This window comes from Gracilinanus agilis, chromosome 4, assembly GCF_016433145.1.
Source record: "Gracilinanus agilis isolate LMUSP501 chromosome 4, AgileGrace, whole genome shotgun sequence".
NCBI classification, from domain to species: domain Eukaryota; kingdom Metazoa; phylum Chordata; class Mammalia; order Didelphimorphia; family Didelphidae; genus Gracilinanus; species Gracilinanus agilis.
In genome coordinates, this window is record NC_058133.1 from 128,189,098 (window position 1) to 128,206,255 (window position 17,158).

The 17,158-nt window shown below is 32.5% G+C and overlaps 1 protein-coding gene across 1 annotated transcript in view; it reads right to left on the bottom strand.

The window, feature by feature from the left end:
- RAB3GAP2 (RAB3 GTPase activating non-catalytic protein subunit 2) overlaps positions 1-17,158 on the bottom strand; it is a 137,020-nt gene that overhangs the window by 41,717 nt on the left and 78,145 nt on the right. Inside the window, exons 20-28 of the mRNA XM_044675879.1 lie at positions 16,248-16,461; positions 15,330-15,427; positions 12,230-12,335; positions 10,438-10,598; positions 8,499-8,727; positions 4,879-5,043; positions 4,670-4,776; positions 3,207-3,273; positions 1,937-2,007 (exon numbers count right to left, since the gene is read on the bottom strand). Coding sequence (XP_044531814.1) covers positions 1,937-2,007; positions 3,207-3,273; positions 4,670-4,776; positions 4,879-5,043; positions 8,499-8,727; positions 10,438-10,598; positions 12,230-12,335; positions 15,330-15,427; positions 16,248-16,461 — 1,218 coding nt within the window. The remainder of the gene's footprint in view (positions 1-1,936; positions 2,008-3,206; positions 3,274-4,669; positions 4,777-4,878; positions 5,044-8,498; positions 8,728-10,437; positions 10,599-12,229; positions 12,336-15,329; positions 15,428-16,247; positions 16,462-17,158) is intronic.

Genomic DNA, 17,158 nt, shown 5'->3' on the forward strand with positions numbered 1-17,158 from the left:
TATCCTACTCATTGTATTATACGTCAGATTAGGAATAATGTAGCAGGGCCAGATAGAACATTTCAGGCTGCATCTGGCCCATGGGCCATAGTTTGCCCATCACTATCCTAGACCATAGAGAACTAAAGATACTTTATTTTTGGCACACAGTTTCTAATTTGGAGAAGTCCAAGAAGTTGAAAGGATCAGAAAAAATGTTTAGACCTCCCATTGTCGCTCACAGGACCCAGAAATATTTATTCACTCTCATGGCTTTAACTAACACTTGTATGCATATGGCTCCTAAATCCTTATTTCTCTCTAGTTTTCAATACAATTCTGACCTTCAACCTTATACTTCTAACTGCCTAGAGATTGTTGCTAATAGTATATCCCCTTAGCACTTCAAAGTTAACATGCCCAAATTAAACTTATTACCTTTCATATAAATCTAATCCTCCTTATGAATTAATTATTCCATATGGTTTATTACAATTCCCTTTACTTTTCATGTTCACAACCCTAGGGTTATCTTTGACCTCTCCTTCTCTCTTATAAAGCCAGCATGGTGTAGTAGTTTGAAAACTGGACTCGAAATCAAGAAGATCTTAGTTCCATTTCTACCATTTCCATTTATTAGCTGTCACCATCAGCAGATTCCTTAACTTCTATGAGGCTGAGTTTCCTCATGTGTAAAATGGTGAGGTAGAGAGTAGGGTTGGCCTCAAGGGCCATTAAGGTCCCCAGAAGCTTGAGATCTAAAATTCTATAATCTCTCATCCCAACAATGATCAGGTCCTGCTGAAAACATCCCCTAATACTTGAAAACCTGGCCTCACCCTGTTCTATCAGTGCTGCCACCACACTAGAACAGAGACTTATTACCACCTACATAGATGATTAATAGTCTTGCATATCTTCTAGCCTCTACTCCCTTCCATTCTCCTTCAGCCCAACTGTCCTACTGCTGCCAAAATCATCTTTTTTAAGAAGATATGACCATGTCACTCATCTAATCAAAATTGTTCAGTCCTTCCCTGTTGTGTCCTAAGTAAAGTCCAAGCTCCTCTAGACCCAAGACTTAAACAACTTGGTGATACTCTATCTCAAGGTAGAATAGCAGATAGATCACTGAACTCAGGAACACCTGAAATGGATGAACAAAAATTTATATACCATTCAGGCCACAGTTTAGCCTGTATAACACATCCTAAACCCTAACATATTTGTTCCCCTCCTTGGGCTAGTCTCCATTTCCTTTCATCTACTATACATTCTTTGAATAGCTAACCATTCTTCTAAAGCCCAGTACAAATGCCACTTTCCCCTAGTTAACATTTCTTGTGTCAAAGACCCCTTCAGCAATCTGATGAAACCTATGGGCCCTTTCTCAGAATAATGTTTTTAAGTATATAAAATTAAAACACATAAGATTACAAAGGAAACACACAGAAAAACAATTACTGAAATATTGAAAAAAAAGTTAAAGTTCACACACAAACTCAAATCCTGCCCTAGATATTTAAGACCTTTACCCTTGGTTTTTTTAACCTTGTTTTTTACTGGGCTACAAGACTACCAGTTGAGGGCAAGAACTATGTCTTATTTAAATTTTGACTCTTCCCTTAGCATAGTGTTCTATATATAAGAAGTATTTAATAAATATGTATTTTGTTTTACTTTTGTACAATTAATATAAGAGGCAGGTGGCATAGTATACAGATTTCTGGTCTCAGAATCAAGGCCAGAATTCAAATTCCATCTCTAACACTTAGAGTGTAAAAATGAACTTATGTGCCTCATGCAACTCCAAAGAACTTGTTTACTAAAATTATGAGTTGTGATCTGCATTGAAAGAATTTCTAGATTAAGAATTCCTCAAATTGACAAAATCACATTCTTCACATACATATATGATTAGAAAGACTAAAAAAATTATAATATGAAACTAATTTACCTTATCCATCAAATATGTGGCAGAAGAAAACCTTTTAACTATGAATGTATTCCACATCATTAGGGCAATACCTAAAAATTAAGAGCAATAATAGTGAATAGAGTATATAAAACATCTATATAAATCTAACCATGTTTGAAGAGCAAACAACTGCTTAGAGCTTAGAAACATTAAGAGGGGCAGCTGGGTGGCTCAATGGGTTGAGAGCCAAGCCTAAAAATGGGAGGTCCTAAGTTAAAATTTGGCCTCAGACATTTCCTAGCTGTGTGACGCTGGGCAAGTTACTTCACTCCCGTTGCCTAGCCCTTACCAGTCTTCTGCCTTAGAACCAATACACAGTATTGATTCCAAGATGGAAGGTAAGGGTTTAAAAAAAAAAAAAAGAAATATTATGGGCAATTTAAATAGCTTTAATATTGGTTAACTTACATATACGTTTAATGAAACATCTCATCTTCAGAATAAAACATCAAATATTACTATATTAAGTTTATCTCTATAGCAGAATAGAAGCCCAGAATTCTACAGTCACTGTTGTATTGAGGAGACTTTTGTACATTTTTTTTGTCTCCAATCCTCTAAGCCCTTTGATAGCAAATCAAGTCAAATTAGAGAAGAATACAAATTGTGTCTTGTATCCCCAGTACCTAGCACCAGGTTTTAACATACTACTAAGAAATTAATTATATTTTTAATGATTAAGTAAATATACTTCTCTTATGAAAGTGTTCTAATAATTAGACCTATTCTCACGAGAGCTTGATAATGAGCTATAATTTTTTCCCTGGAAATCAATTATTGTTATATTGGCATATCAAGCAATATAAAAAAGTCCATACTGAAAATATTATGTATTGTAGCAGCTCTTGAGGCATAAACTTAGACTTTTGAGATGTGAACAAAATATACTATAGTCCTGGTTTCCATTAAGGCAGGAATACCTGGGGAGAGAACAAATTCTTCCTAGTATTTTCAAAAAGAATTTATGTGGAATGGAGACTTTCTATATCACCTCCCTCAAGCATGAGAAGTATACAGTGAATAGAAAAGAGAGAAAAATCCTTTTGAGGCCATCTGCCACAGCAGCTAGATTCTCTTTCTAATTTAGCTTTTGTAGCTGATATATACATGAAATTTATAAAAAAATGACAGAAGTAATTCAAATATAGTAATAACAAGAACTATGATTTGAAGTAGTATGAACATACATGATATGAAAAATTTTTGCTTTGTTATTTATCAATAATATACTAAATAATGACTTACTTACCATGTTGCACATGGGCATTAAGAACACTCTTCAAGTGTTCTATCGACCTAATGAAAAATCGTGCTTCCTTACATATGGGAAAATAAAAAGAAAAGTGATGAACTATAATTTAATATTATGCAAATGGAGATTAAAATCATACTTCAATAATGAAAGTTGCCTTAAAAATCTTATAAATCACAAAATAATGTAAAATGTTAATTTTTCACAAGATCATTTTAATGATTTCTTCTCAAGTTATTTGCCCATAAACTCTACTTTTCATATCACTAAATACTAAATCATGAAACATTTGGCAAATCTAATATGATTTATTCTTACTTCATGACTCAGAAGCATCTAGATGTGAAATCTACTTTGATGCTTGTCTTCCATTACCATAATACATGTATACCTTCTCATAAGAATTCTTATGCATACATAACCAAAAATACTTTATGAAGAACAGACTTTTCAAATGAAATAAATTCTCATTTTCTAAGAGAACAACAGAAATGATTTAAAGTTATTTAAATATAAAGACAACTCTTTTTCAGATAAAATATTCAGATATACAGTAGAGAAGGTCTAATCAAATTATCCAACAATTGATATGCTATTTAATTTTGGAAATGTAGAAATTATCTATGATTAAACCTTTGCCTAAAAAATACCCAGATTAGAATAAACTGAAAAGCAATGTTAAGTGTCTGATATACCATTTCTTAAATTTTATGTCATTTTATGAATATATGTGAGGATAAGAGAGATGCATATAATATATGAAGAGAAATAACTACTTTCTTAACTATAAATAAATCTAATGTTTAGATGTCTACTTACTACCAAAAACATCTTAGAAGTAAAGTCATTATTTACTAAAAACTGCATAAATGACTTTCTAAGATTATTTTTTTTCTGACAATTAACTGCAATCCAAGTATTAATCTAACAGAAATTTTGATTTGAGAGGAGGCAATGGTCATGATACCCAAATAGTAAGTCTATTTGGAGTATTACATTAGCAACATGAGAATACTTGACAACTTAAGGAATATGGCCTACCAAAGCTTGAGAAGAAATAGATAACAAAAGGCAGAAAGACCATGAAGGAAAACTTCAAGAGTTGGTCCTACATACCTATGACTTTCTTAAATAACTAGGTTCTAAGACTACAGCAAGATCATTTTATTAAATTCACAAACATTTACACATATATATTAATATCAAACGGAAATTAGATATGATTCAATAATAATACTTTTATCCTGATTATAAATACATTAAGATTTCAGTCTCGGTTGTCAAAATTTAATTTAAAATGAAAAAGAAATAAAATGATAGAGATCTGCACTTGTTATTACAATGTAGCAATGATGAGAAAAATCCACTGTGTAATATGAGCTACTTTTTAGTGAACAGTTCTATATCTGTAGGAATAGAGTTTTAAACAACCAGTATTTAAGAATGAAAGAGAATCTCACCTCTGGATCTTTATTCCACTGAACGACATATTCCCAACAGCAATGTGCATGCAGTACATCTAAGTCAAGACTACAAGGAAACTGTTGATAGGCTAAATTCAGCAATTCTGAAAATCAAAAGTAGGGACATGTTTTTCATTTTCTCATGTGATGAAAATCAGCAATGTCATTCTACTCTAATTTTTTGCTTTTATATGTGTTTATTTTACCTAGAATGGCTTGTAAATCTTCTGGCTCTTCAAGGAAATCTTTACTAATACCTTCTTTAGGCTCCTCTGAATTTTCTGGAATTCTTTCTTGATGAGCCAGTTTTAATATATGGGGATTGAAGTCCTGTTTAAAGATCCATTTTGCTATACTGTCTGCAATTCCTCCTAAAGTTTGGGAGGAAGAGGAGGAAGAGATAAAAAAATTAAGTCTTAGGAAGTGGAGTATCAATCTTATCAAAATGATGCTATGGTAAAAGACAAGAGCACCAGCTTAAGATTTAGTTCTATTTCTGGCCTTATGCTTAAGTAGGTCAAGTCAATAAACTCCTTTTACATGGCAGGTTCTGTGCTAAAAAAGTCACAATGTTTGTTTTTTTATTCTCCTTAATAAAACATGAACTAAAAACAACTATCACCATTTGAAAGTGAGTGGGCTACTATATTTCAAATATATCTCTTGCATAAGGAGTTCCCATGGCTTTGCTACTATGCTCCCCTATTGATATTCCTCCTAATTTTCCTTCTTCCCTTTCAAGGGATAGAGACATTTCTTTTTGCTTGTATCCTCAGTTCTTAGCATAGTACCTGGCATATCATAACACTTAACTAATTCTTGTTGACTTAATTCACAAAACAGAATATAATATAAATATTAATAAATTTTAATTTGTATATTTCTGAAATGTTTTAAAACATATAGAACAAAGGAAATTAGAGCACTTCCTTTGACTCCTTATAACAATTCTAATTGAATGATAACTGAATAAAATGTAAATATATGTGCTCTATGAGAAATATAATGTGATCATTAAAAGATGAAATTTATATAAGTTTTTACTTAAAAGTATACCATCTAAGAGCATGATGATATTTTAGCCATCCATATGGCAGTCAATGAAAATGGATTCAAACACATGCTGGGTATCTAGGATGTGGTGGGTAAAAGTTGAAATGACTGAAGAAATAAAGGTTCAAGCTTCCAAACATATCAATCTGTTAAAGCCAATGTATGCTAATTGTCTAACAAAGCAGGACAAGATCCCTTCCTCAGTTTAGAGCTGGACTCTGAATAAATGGGAAGATAGATTTTCATACACTAAAAACAATTACTCAAATAAGATCAATTAACTAAATGGAAACAATACAATGTTAGGTAATCTGATTTCTAACTAGAAGAAAGATTAGGGCCTTTCCAAGTTGGGATGGGAAGAACAAACAGGTGCAAATTCCTGAATTCAGAAAAAGGGATGTGTTCCATTCCCTCCCAAGTGTCTAAACAATAAATGATCAGTATGGGGCCAGTTTTCAGATAAGATATATGAGTTGTTTGAGATAATACAAATGTGAGAAAATTTCTCGCAGCAATCTTTGGATTTGACTGGGTTTCTTGTTAGCATAACCTAGAACAGTGATTCCCAAAGTGGGTGCTATCGCCCCCTGGTGGGTGCTGCAGTGATCCAGGAGATTGGTAATGGCCACAGGTGCATTTATCTTTCCTATTAATTGCTATTAAAATTAAAAAAAATTAATTTCCAGGGGGCTAAGTAATATTTTTTCTGGAAAGGGGGTGGTAGGCCAAAAAAGTTTGGGAACCACTGACCTAGAGCCTTAGTTAAGAGTTTCTAAGCGACAGATAGAGGGGATCCAGCTTTCCAGTCATACAGAGCTAGGTTCAAGCAGTGCAATAAGGTTTTCTCACAAGTCACACAATTAAATAAGATTTTCTCCAGGACAGAAAATGCACTAGAACCCATAACTGAATAGAACAAGACTGAGCTAGTTCCAGAATTGAGGAGCAAGATGGAATCAACTGTAGTTCTTTCAGTTCTCAACACCATTTGCTGCTCCAATCCCTAATCCCCTCAAGGGCAGTTTAGTTTAGAACATAAAATTGGGCAGAACATGTCAACATAGGGAAATAATGGAATTAAATACTAGTATTCAATAAACTTAAGAACATAAATTACTTTAGACAGAACTCCTTTCAAAAAGTCATGTGGTGAGTTTGAAGACTGAATCTTCCTGAATTTCTCTTAAGGAACTTCCTCTTAACAGAAACTCTATGAATGAAGCTTTGCATTATTCACCTTGGGGCCTCTGGCCCTCTGACTCTTTACTGAGGGTTAATTAGATCTACCTGGATTAATTAGAGGATCTTGGTAATTTACCTACTGTGTTAGATTCTTATTTCCTTATTTCTTCTACCTCTTCTCAATTGTAAATAAATTCCTATAAAAGTCAATTTTGACTTAAGGTTATTCCTTAATTGGGGAAATTTCCCTTACCTTTTATTATATTCGTGTGTGTGTGTGTGTGTGTGTGTGTGTGTGTGTGTGTGTGTGTGCATGCATAGACAACACAAATGTATAAAATCAAGAACCACTGCCCACCACCATGGATAAGTAGTCAAAATGTGGCACTTAACAATTCTGAAAGGAAAAATTAAAAACTTTTAATTAACAAATGAATGATAGCACAAAATCATTAATAAAATGAAAAATGCAAATCAAAATCCTGAGGTTTCGTCGGACATCCAGAAAACTGAAAGAGATTCTTCCTGGTCCTTCTAGAGTCTAGTCCCCTCTTCTTTCTTCTGAATCTTATATATACCCATTCACTCTTATACATGCTGTCACCTCCATAAAAAGAAAAGCTGTTTCCTTCTTTCCTTAGCACTCAGTCCAATGCCTTGGCCTGAGTGAGCACTTTATAAACACTGATTAACTGGGTGTTCATCAACATCGGAGGAGACAGGTATGCTAATATTCTGTTGGTAGAACTGTGAACTGGTCTCATATTTTTGAAGAGCAATTTTAAATTGTGCTAAGAAAATGAAAAAATGACCAGACAAGACATGTGTTCCCAGAAAGGCAGTCCCTAAAATCCAAACTTCTACAGCAGTACTTTTATGGGGTACCAAAGAACAAAGGTAAAAACTGATGCTACACTGGTCAAATGAAGGACTGTTAAGCAAGGATACTACTATATTATTACAAGAAAATATGAATGAGAATAATTTAGCGAAGCAGAGGTAGGATTAAGCAAACTTATATGATACTGAGTAAAGTAAGAATAATCAGAAATACAAAATCCTTGTTAATGGCCAATGATGTAAATGGGAAAGAACAACAAAAAATTAAGCTGAATGTTTACACAATTATAGCAATATCAAGCTTATTAACAACATTCCCAAGTTGTTAATGGCAATGACCATTCCTCTCTTCTTTTCAGTGGTGGGATATTATAAGTATGAAAACTATGTATATTATAAAACTTAGCTGATTTATTGGTTAGAGATTCTGAACTACTTTTTCTCTCTCTTTTAAATTCTTTGTTTTAAGAGATGGCTCATAAGGAGTACGGGGGAGAAAAAGGAGCTATAATTGGAAAAGAAAGTGACATAAAAACAAAATGTATCAATAAAATTTTTAATCAAAAATTAAAAAGAGAAACTGATACAATTATGTATAGCTACATAAAAGGGCATATACATACTATATACATGTACTTTGTATGTATGTTTCTGTGTGCTTAAAATATAATGTAAATAGGCTGAGGAATTTAAATTAGTTCTAATTTAATTAATTATATTTTATTAAATTAATTAAAATTTACTTTACCTTTTCCTCCTTCTAGCAATTTCTTAACAGAAAGACTGATAAGTGGCTCAGTCTGCAAAGAAGATAGTTTGGAGCTTCGAGTGTTCATCTTACTGTGAAGCAAAGTCTGAAGTATCAGGCAGTCTTCCAGTTGCTTCAAGAGAAGTTTCCAGTATTCAGTATCAAGAGAAAGAGCCTCCCATGAATCCGTGAGTCCCTCTGGGTCTGTACCTACAACTGTTTGGGAAAACTAATAGAAAATGGACTGGTCAGAATCTGGTAAATAACAAATATTTTTACCCTGAAAGAATTATTTCATTTAAAAACTGCTGGATAATAATTAGCTGAAATGTACACAATACCATAGAAATTATATGTAAATCATATGCTAATTCAATTTTCTGAACCTTTTTGTGATCTTTGGGGAATTATCCCCAAAGGTATACATTCAGAGCCCTAATTACCTCATTTTATCAACTATTCCTTTTTAGTTTCAATTTCATGTTAATTGGATCACTTTCTTCCCTTCTAAATTATATAATTGCATAGCTACAGGGAAGTCTACCTATTATATTTTTCAAAACTGCTAAGTTGCAAAAATAGTATGCAATATATAGGTTATCTAAGAAATTAAATTTGGAGAGAATTATCTTCTCTCTTAATTGCAAACATAACAGAATCTCTCACAAAACCATCCTGTATTAATCAACCTCAAAACAATTCTCTTTAGAGGCATGTGAGAGAAAAAAAAACATTTCTCATTTTGTGTTCCATTAACAAAAAGGCACTATTAAACTGGAGAGGTGGGGCTGAGAGCAGATTAGAAACTTAGGGAAAGAGAGGGGGGAAAAACCAACAGACATCTGAAATATTTAAGTTAATGCCACTAATTCAACGAAGCTATGCTTGAAGAGGTTTTTCAGTTTATGAAAAACTTTTATCAGTACAAATCTGAGCAGCTATATTTTTAGGTCAGGAAGTTTCAATACACTGATTATATTTAGAAAATATATTACATGTCATTTCTTAACATAAAATTTAGCATAAAACTACAGGATTAACAAGGTTTAAGGTTAGTATCTGTGAACCTATTTTAGCCACTTTTTACCTCTTGTTTTGCTGACTATAAGTGAAAGGATTTGATTACATTATTTAAAAATTTTAGTATTCCTTAAATGAGTTTATAATCACTAAGATCTAAAATAGCTCATAACTTTGTTTACAGAAATGACATTTCTGAGTTCTCCCGGTGTGCCAGTAAGTAGATCTCAAGATGATAACCCAGTTGGTGACTCATTTGTGACATTCAAAGTCATATACAAAATAATGTTTGTAAAGACATGTAAAAAACAAACACAGAATTTTGAACCTGGGAGGAATCTTTGAGAACTTCCGTATCCTCATTTGAGAGATTAGGAAAGAGAATACCTTTGAAGTTAAGTGACTAGCCCAGGAGGGAAAACTTGTAGGATTAGAACCAGGTCTTGAGACTGGTCTTCTAGCTCAGTGCTGTTGTTGTTCAATTGTTCAGTCATATCTGATTCTTCATGACTCCATTTGGAGTTCCTTGGCAGAGATACTAGAGTGGTTTGACATTTCCTTCTCCAGCTAATTTGACAGATGAGGAAATTTAGCTGGTGAATGGGGCCAGTTTTGAATTCTGGTCTTACTGATTCTAGGGCTGGCAACTCTATCTACTCTACCACCTATATGCCCTTGCAGTACAGTACAGAAACTCAGGGCTATTATGCATCTTTAAAGTATGTATGAATGTCATCTAATGAAGGAAATTGAGGTCATCATCTCAATAAAATTTTGCAAAATTTCAATCACTATCACCAGGCATTCATTTAAAACTCTAAATCTTTAACCATGGGCAAGTCACAAGATACTATCAATGTCCTACTAGAAAAATAAGAAATTACTGGCACAGATTTATGAAGCATCTTCATTGACTTACTTTTTTCTCAGCTATATTATCAGATATTTGTGCTGCAACAGAATGCCCAACATGTGCAGACAACAAGGCAGCTGCATTATTCTCAGACTGTATACAAGCCATCCGCATTTGTTGCCACCAAGGAGACACTGACTGTGAATCCCAGGATTCATCTATAGCAACTGCAAAGAAGAGGAAAAAATTCTATTTATTTTTTGTAGTTCAGCTATGTTAAGTAACAGCTCTGAAAACCAAATTCACATTGACACATCTGTCATTGACACATGTGACAGAATAGTTTAGGTGAATTTGTAACCTACATTAACCCAAAGACAGATTTCAGTCAGATAGCTTTAATCAATCATCCTGTCCTTGAAGCCAGGTCTCAAATGAGCACATCACAAACAGGTCACTAATTCTACAACTGTTACTGTGATAATATCCTATGCTAAGATTATAGTTCTGGTCATTCTTACATAAAGAAGAAAAGTCAGAGCTTAATTTTCTTAACAATGAGTCATTTTTCATATAAATGCCTTTTGTCATTTCATACTTCTTAAAAAAATTTATCAAATGGAACAAAAGACATATGTCTCTGACATAGCATAAGCTACTTAAATAGGTCTACCTATTTCCTTGAGCCTTGAAGAGCTTTTCTGTGTATTTAACATAGATTGGTCAGTTTTTGTTCTCTTTAATTATATGGTAGTATTCAGGGTGTATATTATTTTTTTAAGTCCTGCTTACTTCATTCAGCTTAACTTCACAAGCCTTTCCACATTTCTTTTAATATTCATAGTTTCTTAAGTCAGAATAACATTCCATAACATTAATAACCATATTTTTTCACCAATTCCCAACTGTTGAACACCCAGTTTGTTTATAGGATTTTGGCTTTACAAATAATGCTAATAGTCCCATTAATAGGTTCTGTTTCCTATTAAAATTTTTCTGCATATATTATAAATATAACTTCACTTACTACTGAAGCAACTAAGGATGAACATTTTTGTAACTAAATATATAATTTCATATTGCCTTCCAAAAATTTTTGAAAATCAATTTGTAGTTCCATTAGAAATGAAAGAACGTTAATTTTACCACAGGTATGCCAGTACTAAATTGTATCACTCTTTATTATCTTTGCAAATTCTTTTCTTCATGAATAGTATCATATAACAAAAATAGGATATATATTACTGCACTTTAAAAAATGTTTCCTGGGGCAGCTGGGTAGCTCAGTGGATTGAGAGGCAGGCCTAGAGACCGGAGGTCCTAGGTTCAAATCTGGCCTCAGATACTTCCCAGCTGTGTGACCCTGGGCAAGTCACTTGACCCCCATTGCCTACCCTTACCACTCTTCTGCCTTGAAGCCAATACACAGTATTGTATTGTAAGCCGGAAGGTAAGGGTTAAAAAAAAAGTTTCCTAAAAACTTTCAAGTTCAATTTTATAAATTAAGTCATATTTTAGATAATACTACAGTGAAATTTCCCTTTCTTTTTTGTAGTACATTTGTGAAAAGCCTTCTATTTTGAAGTTCAAAGATCAATTTCTGAAAATAATTAGCAGAATATAGAACTTTATTAATATCTTCTAAATATGCTAGTACTAACCTGATGAGGATATTTCAATAATTCTACAGATATTGATGTGGCTCAAGTGTGACAAATCAGAGATTATCAACTGGGATAACAACAAATATATGTTAAGGCATTTTTCTTGTATTTTTTAAAAATGAATTTTCTCAGGAATTGTGAAATATATATAAAAATATATACATGTGTATGTCTGTATCTTTAAAGCAACTTACCTTTCATCTTGCTAAGAAGAGAAAGCATAGTGTGAAGACAGCAAACAGACTGTGGCTTATCAAGAATATCTTTTTCTTTAGAGAGCCAAACATTCAGGAGTAGAGACTAAAATTAAAATTTTTTAAAAGTCATTCATTCTAAAGCAAGCTGATTTCACAACCACCATTCTTATATTTTTTAGACATATGGTATATACCTTTGAGAAAATCTTGGATTTTTGTGAATATGCTATATGTCCCAGCCCTTTTTTTGTACATGTAATAATAATGGTTACGTATACTGTGTGTCTTAAAGGGCTCCTACCCACTTAAAAATATATCCCTTTTCTTCCTTTGAAGTATCTGAAATCCTCTTCATGAAAGTCATTCCTTAAGTATTGTTTCTAAAAACCCATATTAAGTAAAGTACAGATTATTTGTAAGAGGTATGACATAAGCTTATATAAGCTTAGATAAGCTTAATTAGCTTATCTAGTTCTTACTTAGTAGAGAAAGGGACTGAAAGAGGTCAAGCTGAGATGGTTTTGATGGGGAAAGTAATAATCAATAAAGAATCAGAGAATATGTCACTGTGTCATGAGGTTAGTGTTACCACCCTTCCTGGCCTAAGGACTCTTAGTGCTTATAGAGGAGAAGCCAAAAAAGGAAAGAGGGAGGGGTTACTGAAGTTTATTTTATATATATCTCAATTCTATCTAGGGCCAGCCTTAAGAGGAACCAGACTATCATAACTCTTCCCTACTTCCCCTAAAATGCTTTTATTACTATTAAATAACAAAAATCTTTTGAGCAAAAACATATCAATATTTATGTGATTTTATGGCAGTCATCAATCCCACAAACTTGACCCATGCTGAACCTATAACATCTAAGATTTATGAATTTCGTTTAGAATGTAACTTGGAATTTATTAAAAAGCTTAATAGTACAGGATAATATAGATGTATTTGGAGATTCATTGTAGTGAAAAACTCACCAATAACTGCAATATTATAGTGAATTAAAGCTTAAAGGTAAAAAGTAAAAGTTGATTAAGGATAAGGATTAGGAATGTTTAAATATATGTCAACTTTATAAAGTTTTCAAAAGTAATAAACCTCAAAATTTTACCTAGTGTTTTTTGCAAATTCCATTCTCTCTTTCTTTCTAACCATTCTCATAATCCATGTTGTTATTTTAATGTCTACATTCTTATTTTCATTAGGATAAAAAAAAAAAAACCTCTGATGCATATAACAGACATTCCACTTTCAAGTATGAACATTTTTTTGTGACAAATTGCAAGGAAATGGGAAAGCAGAATTTATTCTTTCTTTTGGGCAGAATGCTAAGTTTCAATTAGACACATTTAGATTTCTTTTAATATCTTCAGAATATATAAACCAATGTTTATTTTAATATGACTGTGGGAATTGAGTGAACCACACTGACTCTACCTTTTGACTCTATTCTGAAAGTAGCTCCCTTTCTATCCAATTGTGGGTCTAGTTCAATTTATGTCTTGAGAGACAACTTTATTGCATTGTTGGAACTTAGTCCTGTGTTGTTAGGAAGCTGGAAAACCTCTGTCTGTTGCTTAAAGACCCTAAACTGAAAGCCTAGGTTATACTCATAAGAAATTCAGTCATACCTAAAGATTGATGTAAGGAATTTTCTTACAATTATACATCTTAAGCAACTCACAAATCTTATTTGAAAACTGCCCCTGTACCAGTTAATCAGTTACTGCTTCATTGTACCTTTCATTGAATATAGACACTTGGAGGGAGTAGGATACTTCTTTTTCTTTGCATTTGTTCACTCAATCTTCTCAACTATAAAAGCCCCATATCTTTCCTCTAATTAGAAATCAGATGACCTAATCTTATATCCTATTTATATCCTGTTAATTGGGTTTTTTTCAAGGCATTAAAAATCTGTCTCCCTTAGAGTCCAGTCTTAAGCTAAGGAAGGGGCCTAGTCCCAATGTGTTATGTAATTCTCCTATTTTGTTTAATAAATCAGTATGCTTGGAAGCTTGAATTTTTGTTTCTTCAGTTATTTCAGATTTCACTTGTCATACCAGGTTCCCAAATATAACTGGTTTTGGTACCAGGTAGGACAACAGGAGTTTTGAAGTTGATTAATACTAATGTATTTTAATCTACTTAAACCTTCACAAAATAGGGTTTTGCTTTTTATCTTTGTTGCTGTTTTTGGTATTAAGAAATTTTAACATATATTAGATATGTTATTTTGTCATTACAGATAGGCTACAAAATGATTACCAAAAATGAAATATATTTCTGTTTCTTAAAAAGGTCAATAGAAGATATACTGCAAATGTAATGACTGAATTTTATATTAAATTCTTAAATTTTTCTTAGTCATTTAAATGCTGTTATAATTAAAGCAATGCATAGTAAGGTAAAAGAAAAATCTATTTTAAAAGATCTAGAAGTTTGATTAAAAAAACAAGAAATCCACAGAAGCAACCAATGAGCTAACAACATTACAATACCAAAGCCATCTATCCAAAAGGAAAACAAAACAGGAACCCCCCCACCCTCAACTGCAAATATTCTTCTAAAAAACACAATTTTTATGTAATTTGTTTTTACTCCCTATTAGTTATAAAGTATGAATTAAATTCTGAATGATCTTTAAAATAATGTTTGAGAAACTTAATGAGCAATTCTGCAAAGTATGTTATTAGAAGGATAGTTAAGTTGCATAAATCAGATCCCTATTTGCTATTTGATTTTACATTAAAGGCTTTATAAAAATCAGTTTAATAGTTTTCCTTATACTAATATAGTTGCATTGTTACTAAACAGTGTTCTTCATGAAAGTTTGCTGTTTGTATGCATATCAAATTCCAAGTTTATTTTACATTTGCTGAAGCTTATAAGAAAACTTCCATGGAATAGAGAAACACAAAACAACTTTCTAATTTACTAAATCTGGCAATTAAAAATTTGAATTATTTGAAAGGTTTTAATCTCTTTTCTGTTCTATAAGAACAGCTATTTGCTAGAAGCAAATTATGAAAGCCTGAAGGTTCTTCTAACATATTATCTGTAAATAAAAAGTACACAATAATGAAAAGTTAGTACTTTACCAGTAAAAGTTGAGGGCTAAATCCAGCAGATTCCAAAGTACGACACATATCCTCTGTAGAGCTTTCTCCATGCAAGCATTTCCAAAAAAAGAAACTGCCTAGTAAAACAAAAATACAAATATACCTCTTACTCAGATCTATGATATTCTTAATTAGAATTAATTATATAAAAATAATATCTTGGGGGGAAAATGAAGGTAGGTTAAATAGAGCTATAATCTGACCTCTCAGAATTGCTAATACAATACGACTTATTCGGAACAAGACTTAAAGAAAAAACCATTTGGTATAACTGAGCATTTTTGTCATGATGCCAAAGATTGCATTCTCTTTTCAAATCCACAGTGCCTAGGCTATTGCCTTAAAGAGACCCAGAACTCAGCAAATACAGAAGAAATAAAATGCATTAAATACAATGATAAAAATGAATGACAATACAGCATAGTGAATAGTGAAGTCAGGAGTATCTAGGTTCAAGTCCTGCCTATGACACATACTGGATGTGTGGTCTAGGTAGTCATTTACCGCCCCCCCCCCCCCCCCAGTGTCCTGAGCAATTCTATAAACTGAAGTTATGGAAAAGTGGCTGATCTGTATGATGAAAAAATTTCTTGCCCCAACTGAAACCAAAGGTTTGGCTCCCCCAAACCATAACAACAACTATAGTTATATTTAAATATGGCTTTTGAATTTTCAAAGTGCTTTATATTATCATTTTACTTTAGTAAGACTCATAACAACCCTGTTATAGGCATTACATTATTTTTATCTCTACTCATACATAATGCTTAGAGTGGCTGAGAGACTCACTCAGGATTCCATGGCTACTCAGGGTCTTACAAGTTTTAGATAAATCTATAAAACAATAAATCTAAGACAGAGTAGAAAGGTCAAAAGGGAACCTGGTATATTACCTACCTAAGGCCACATATTCTAATTCACTTATCTTCTTTACACTGATCACATCTTTCTCATATTCTAAATATTCCAGGAATGTTGTCACAGGCAATGCACCATCTTTATCATCAGCAAATCGGACAGTAGTCTTGGTATTTTCTTTTTTATAGTTTTCCAATAATGCCTGGAGCCTAACCAGTTCTTTTTCATCAAGCCTCAACAACACAGCCAACTCCTAAAAGACAAAAGATAAAAATTCAAGATTCTTCCACATTGTACCTAAAAATATGCCCTACCTAGGTATCAAGACCCTGTAAATAGACTGAAAGACTTTACTATTAGAGACTAAAGGAAAATTTGCTTATTTCTATAATGACATTAGTTTATAGTTTGCTAACAAATTTGTTTTAAATTTATTAAATTTCATGGAGACTCAAGTGACAACAACACAATAATCAAGTAATAAAGAATACAACTAAATATTTTTATAAAACATTTAAAGAAACATCAATGGAAAATTCTATAATTCTTAGTACTAGGCATATAAGTATTATTTAGAATGGAATACTTTTAAATGTTCTGCAGTATAATATACAAAACAATAAATTTGGTCTAATTTCATTCTGTTCAGAAAGAAAATAAGATGGCAGACAGAAGCACTAATTTTTTAAGAGGTCATAAGTGCTATACAAATCTTGGAACCAATTCTTTCACATGTAGAATTAACACAATCTCCTAATAATAGAAATAGACTTGGAAAGAATCTTAAAGGTTATTCTGTCTAATTCTTGGCCAAAGCATTCATCTTCTCTATAACATCTCCTACAAGTTATCAGTCAATCTCTGTGGGATCACTTCCAATGCAAAGCAGATCATTATTTCCAAAAAAGCAACCCATTCTATTTTAGGATATCTCTCTAATTGTTAAGAAG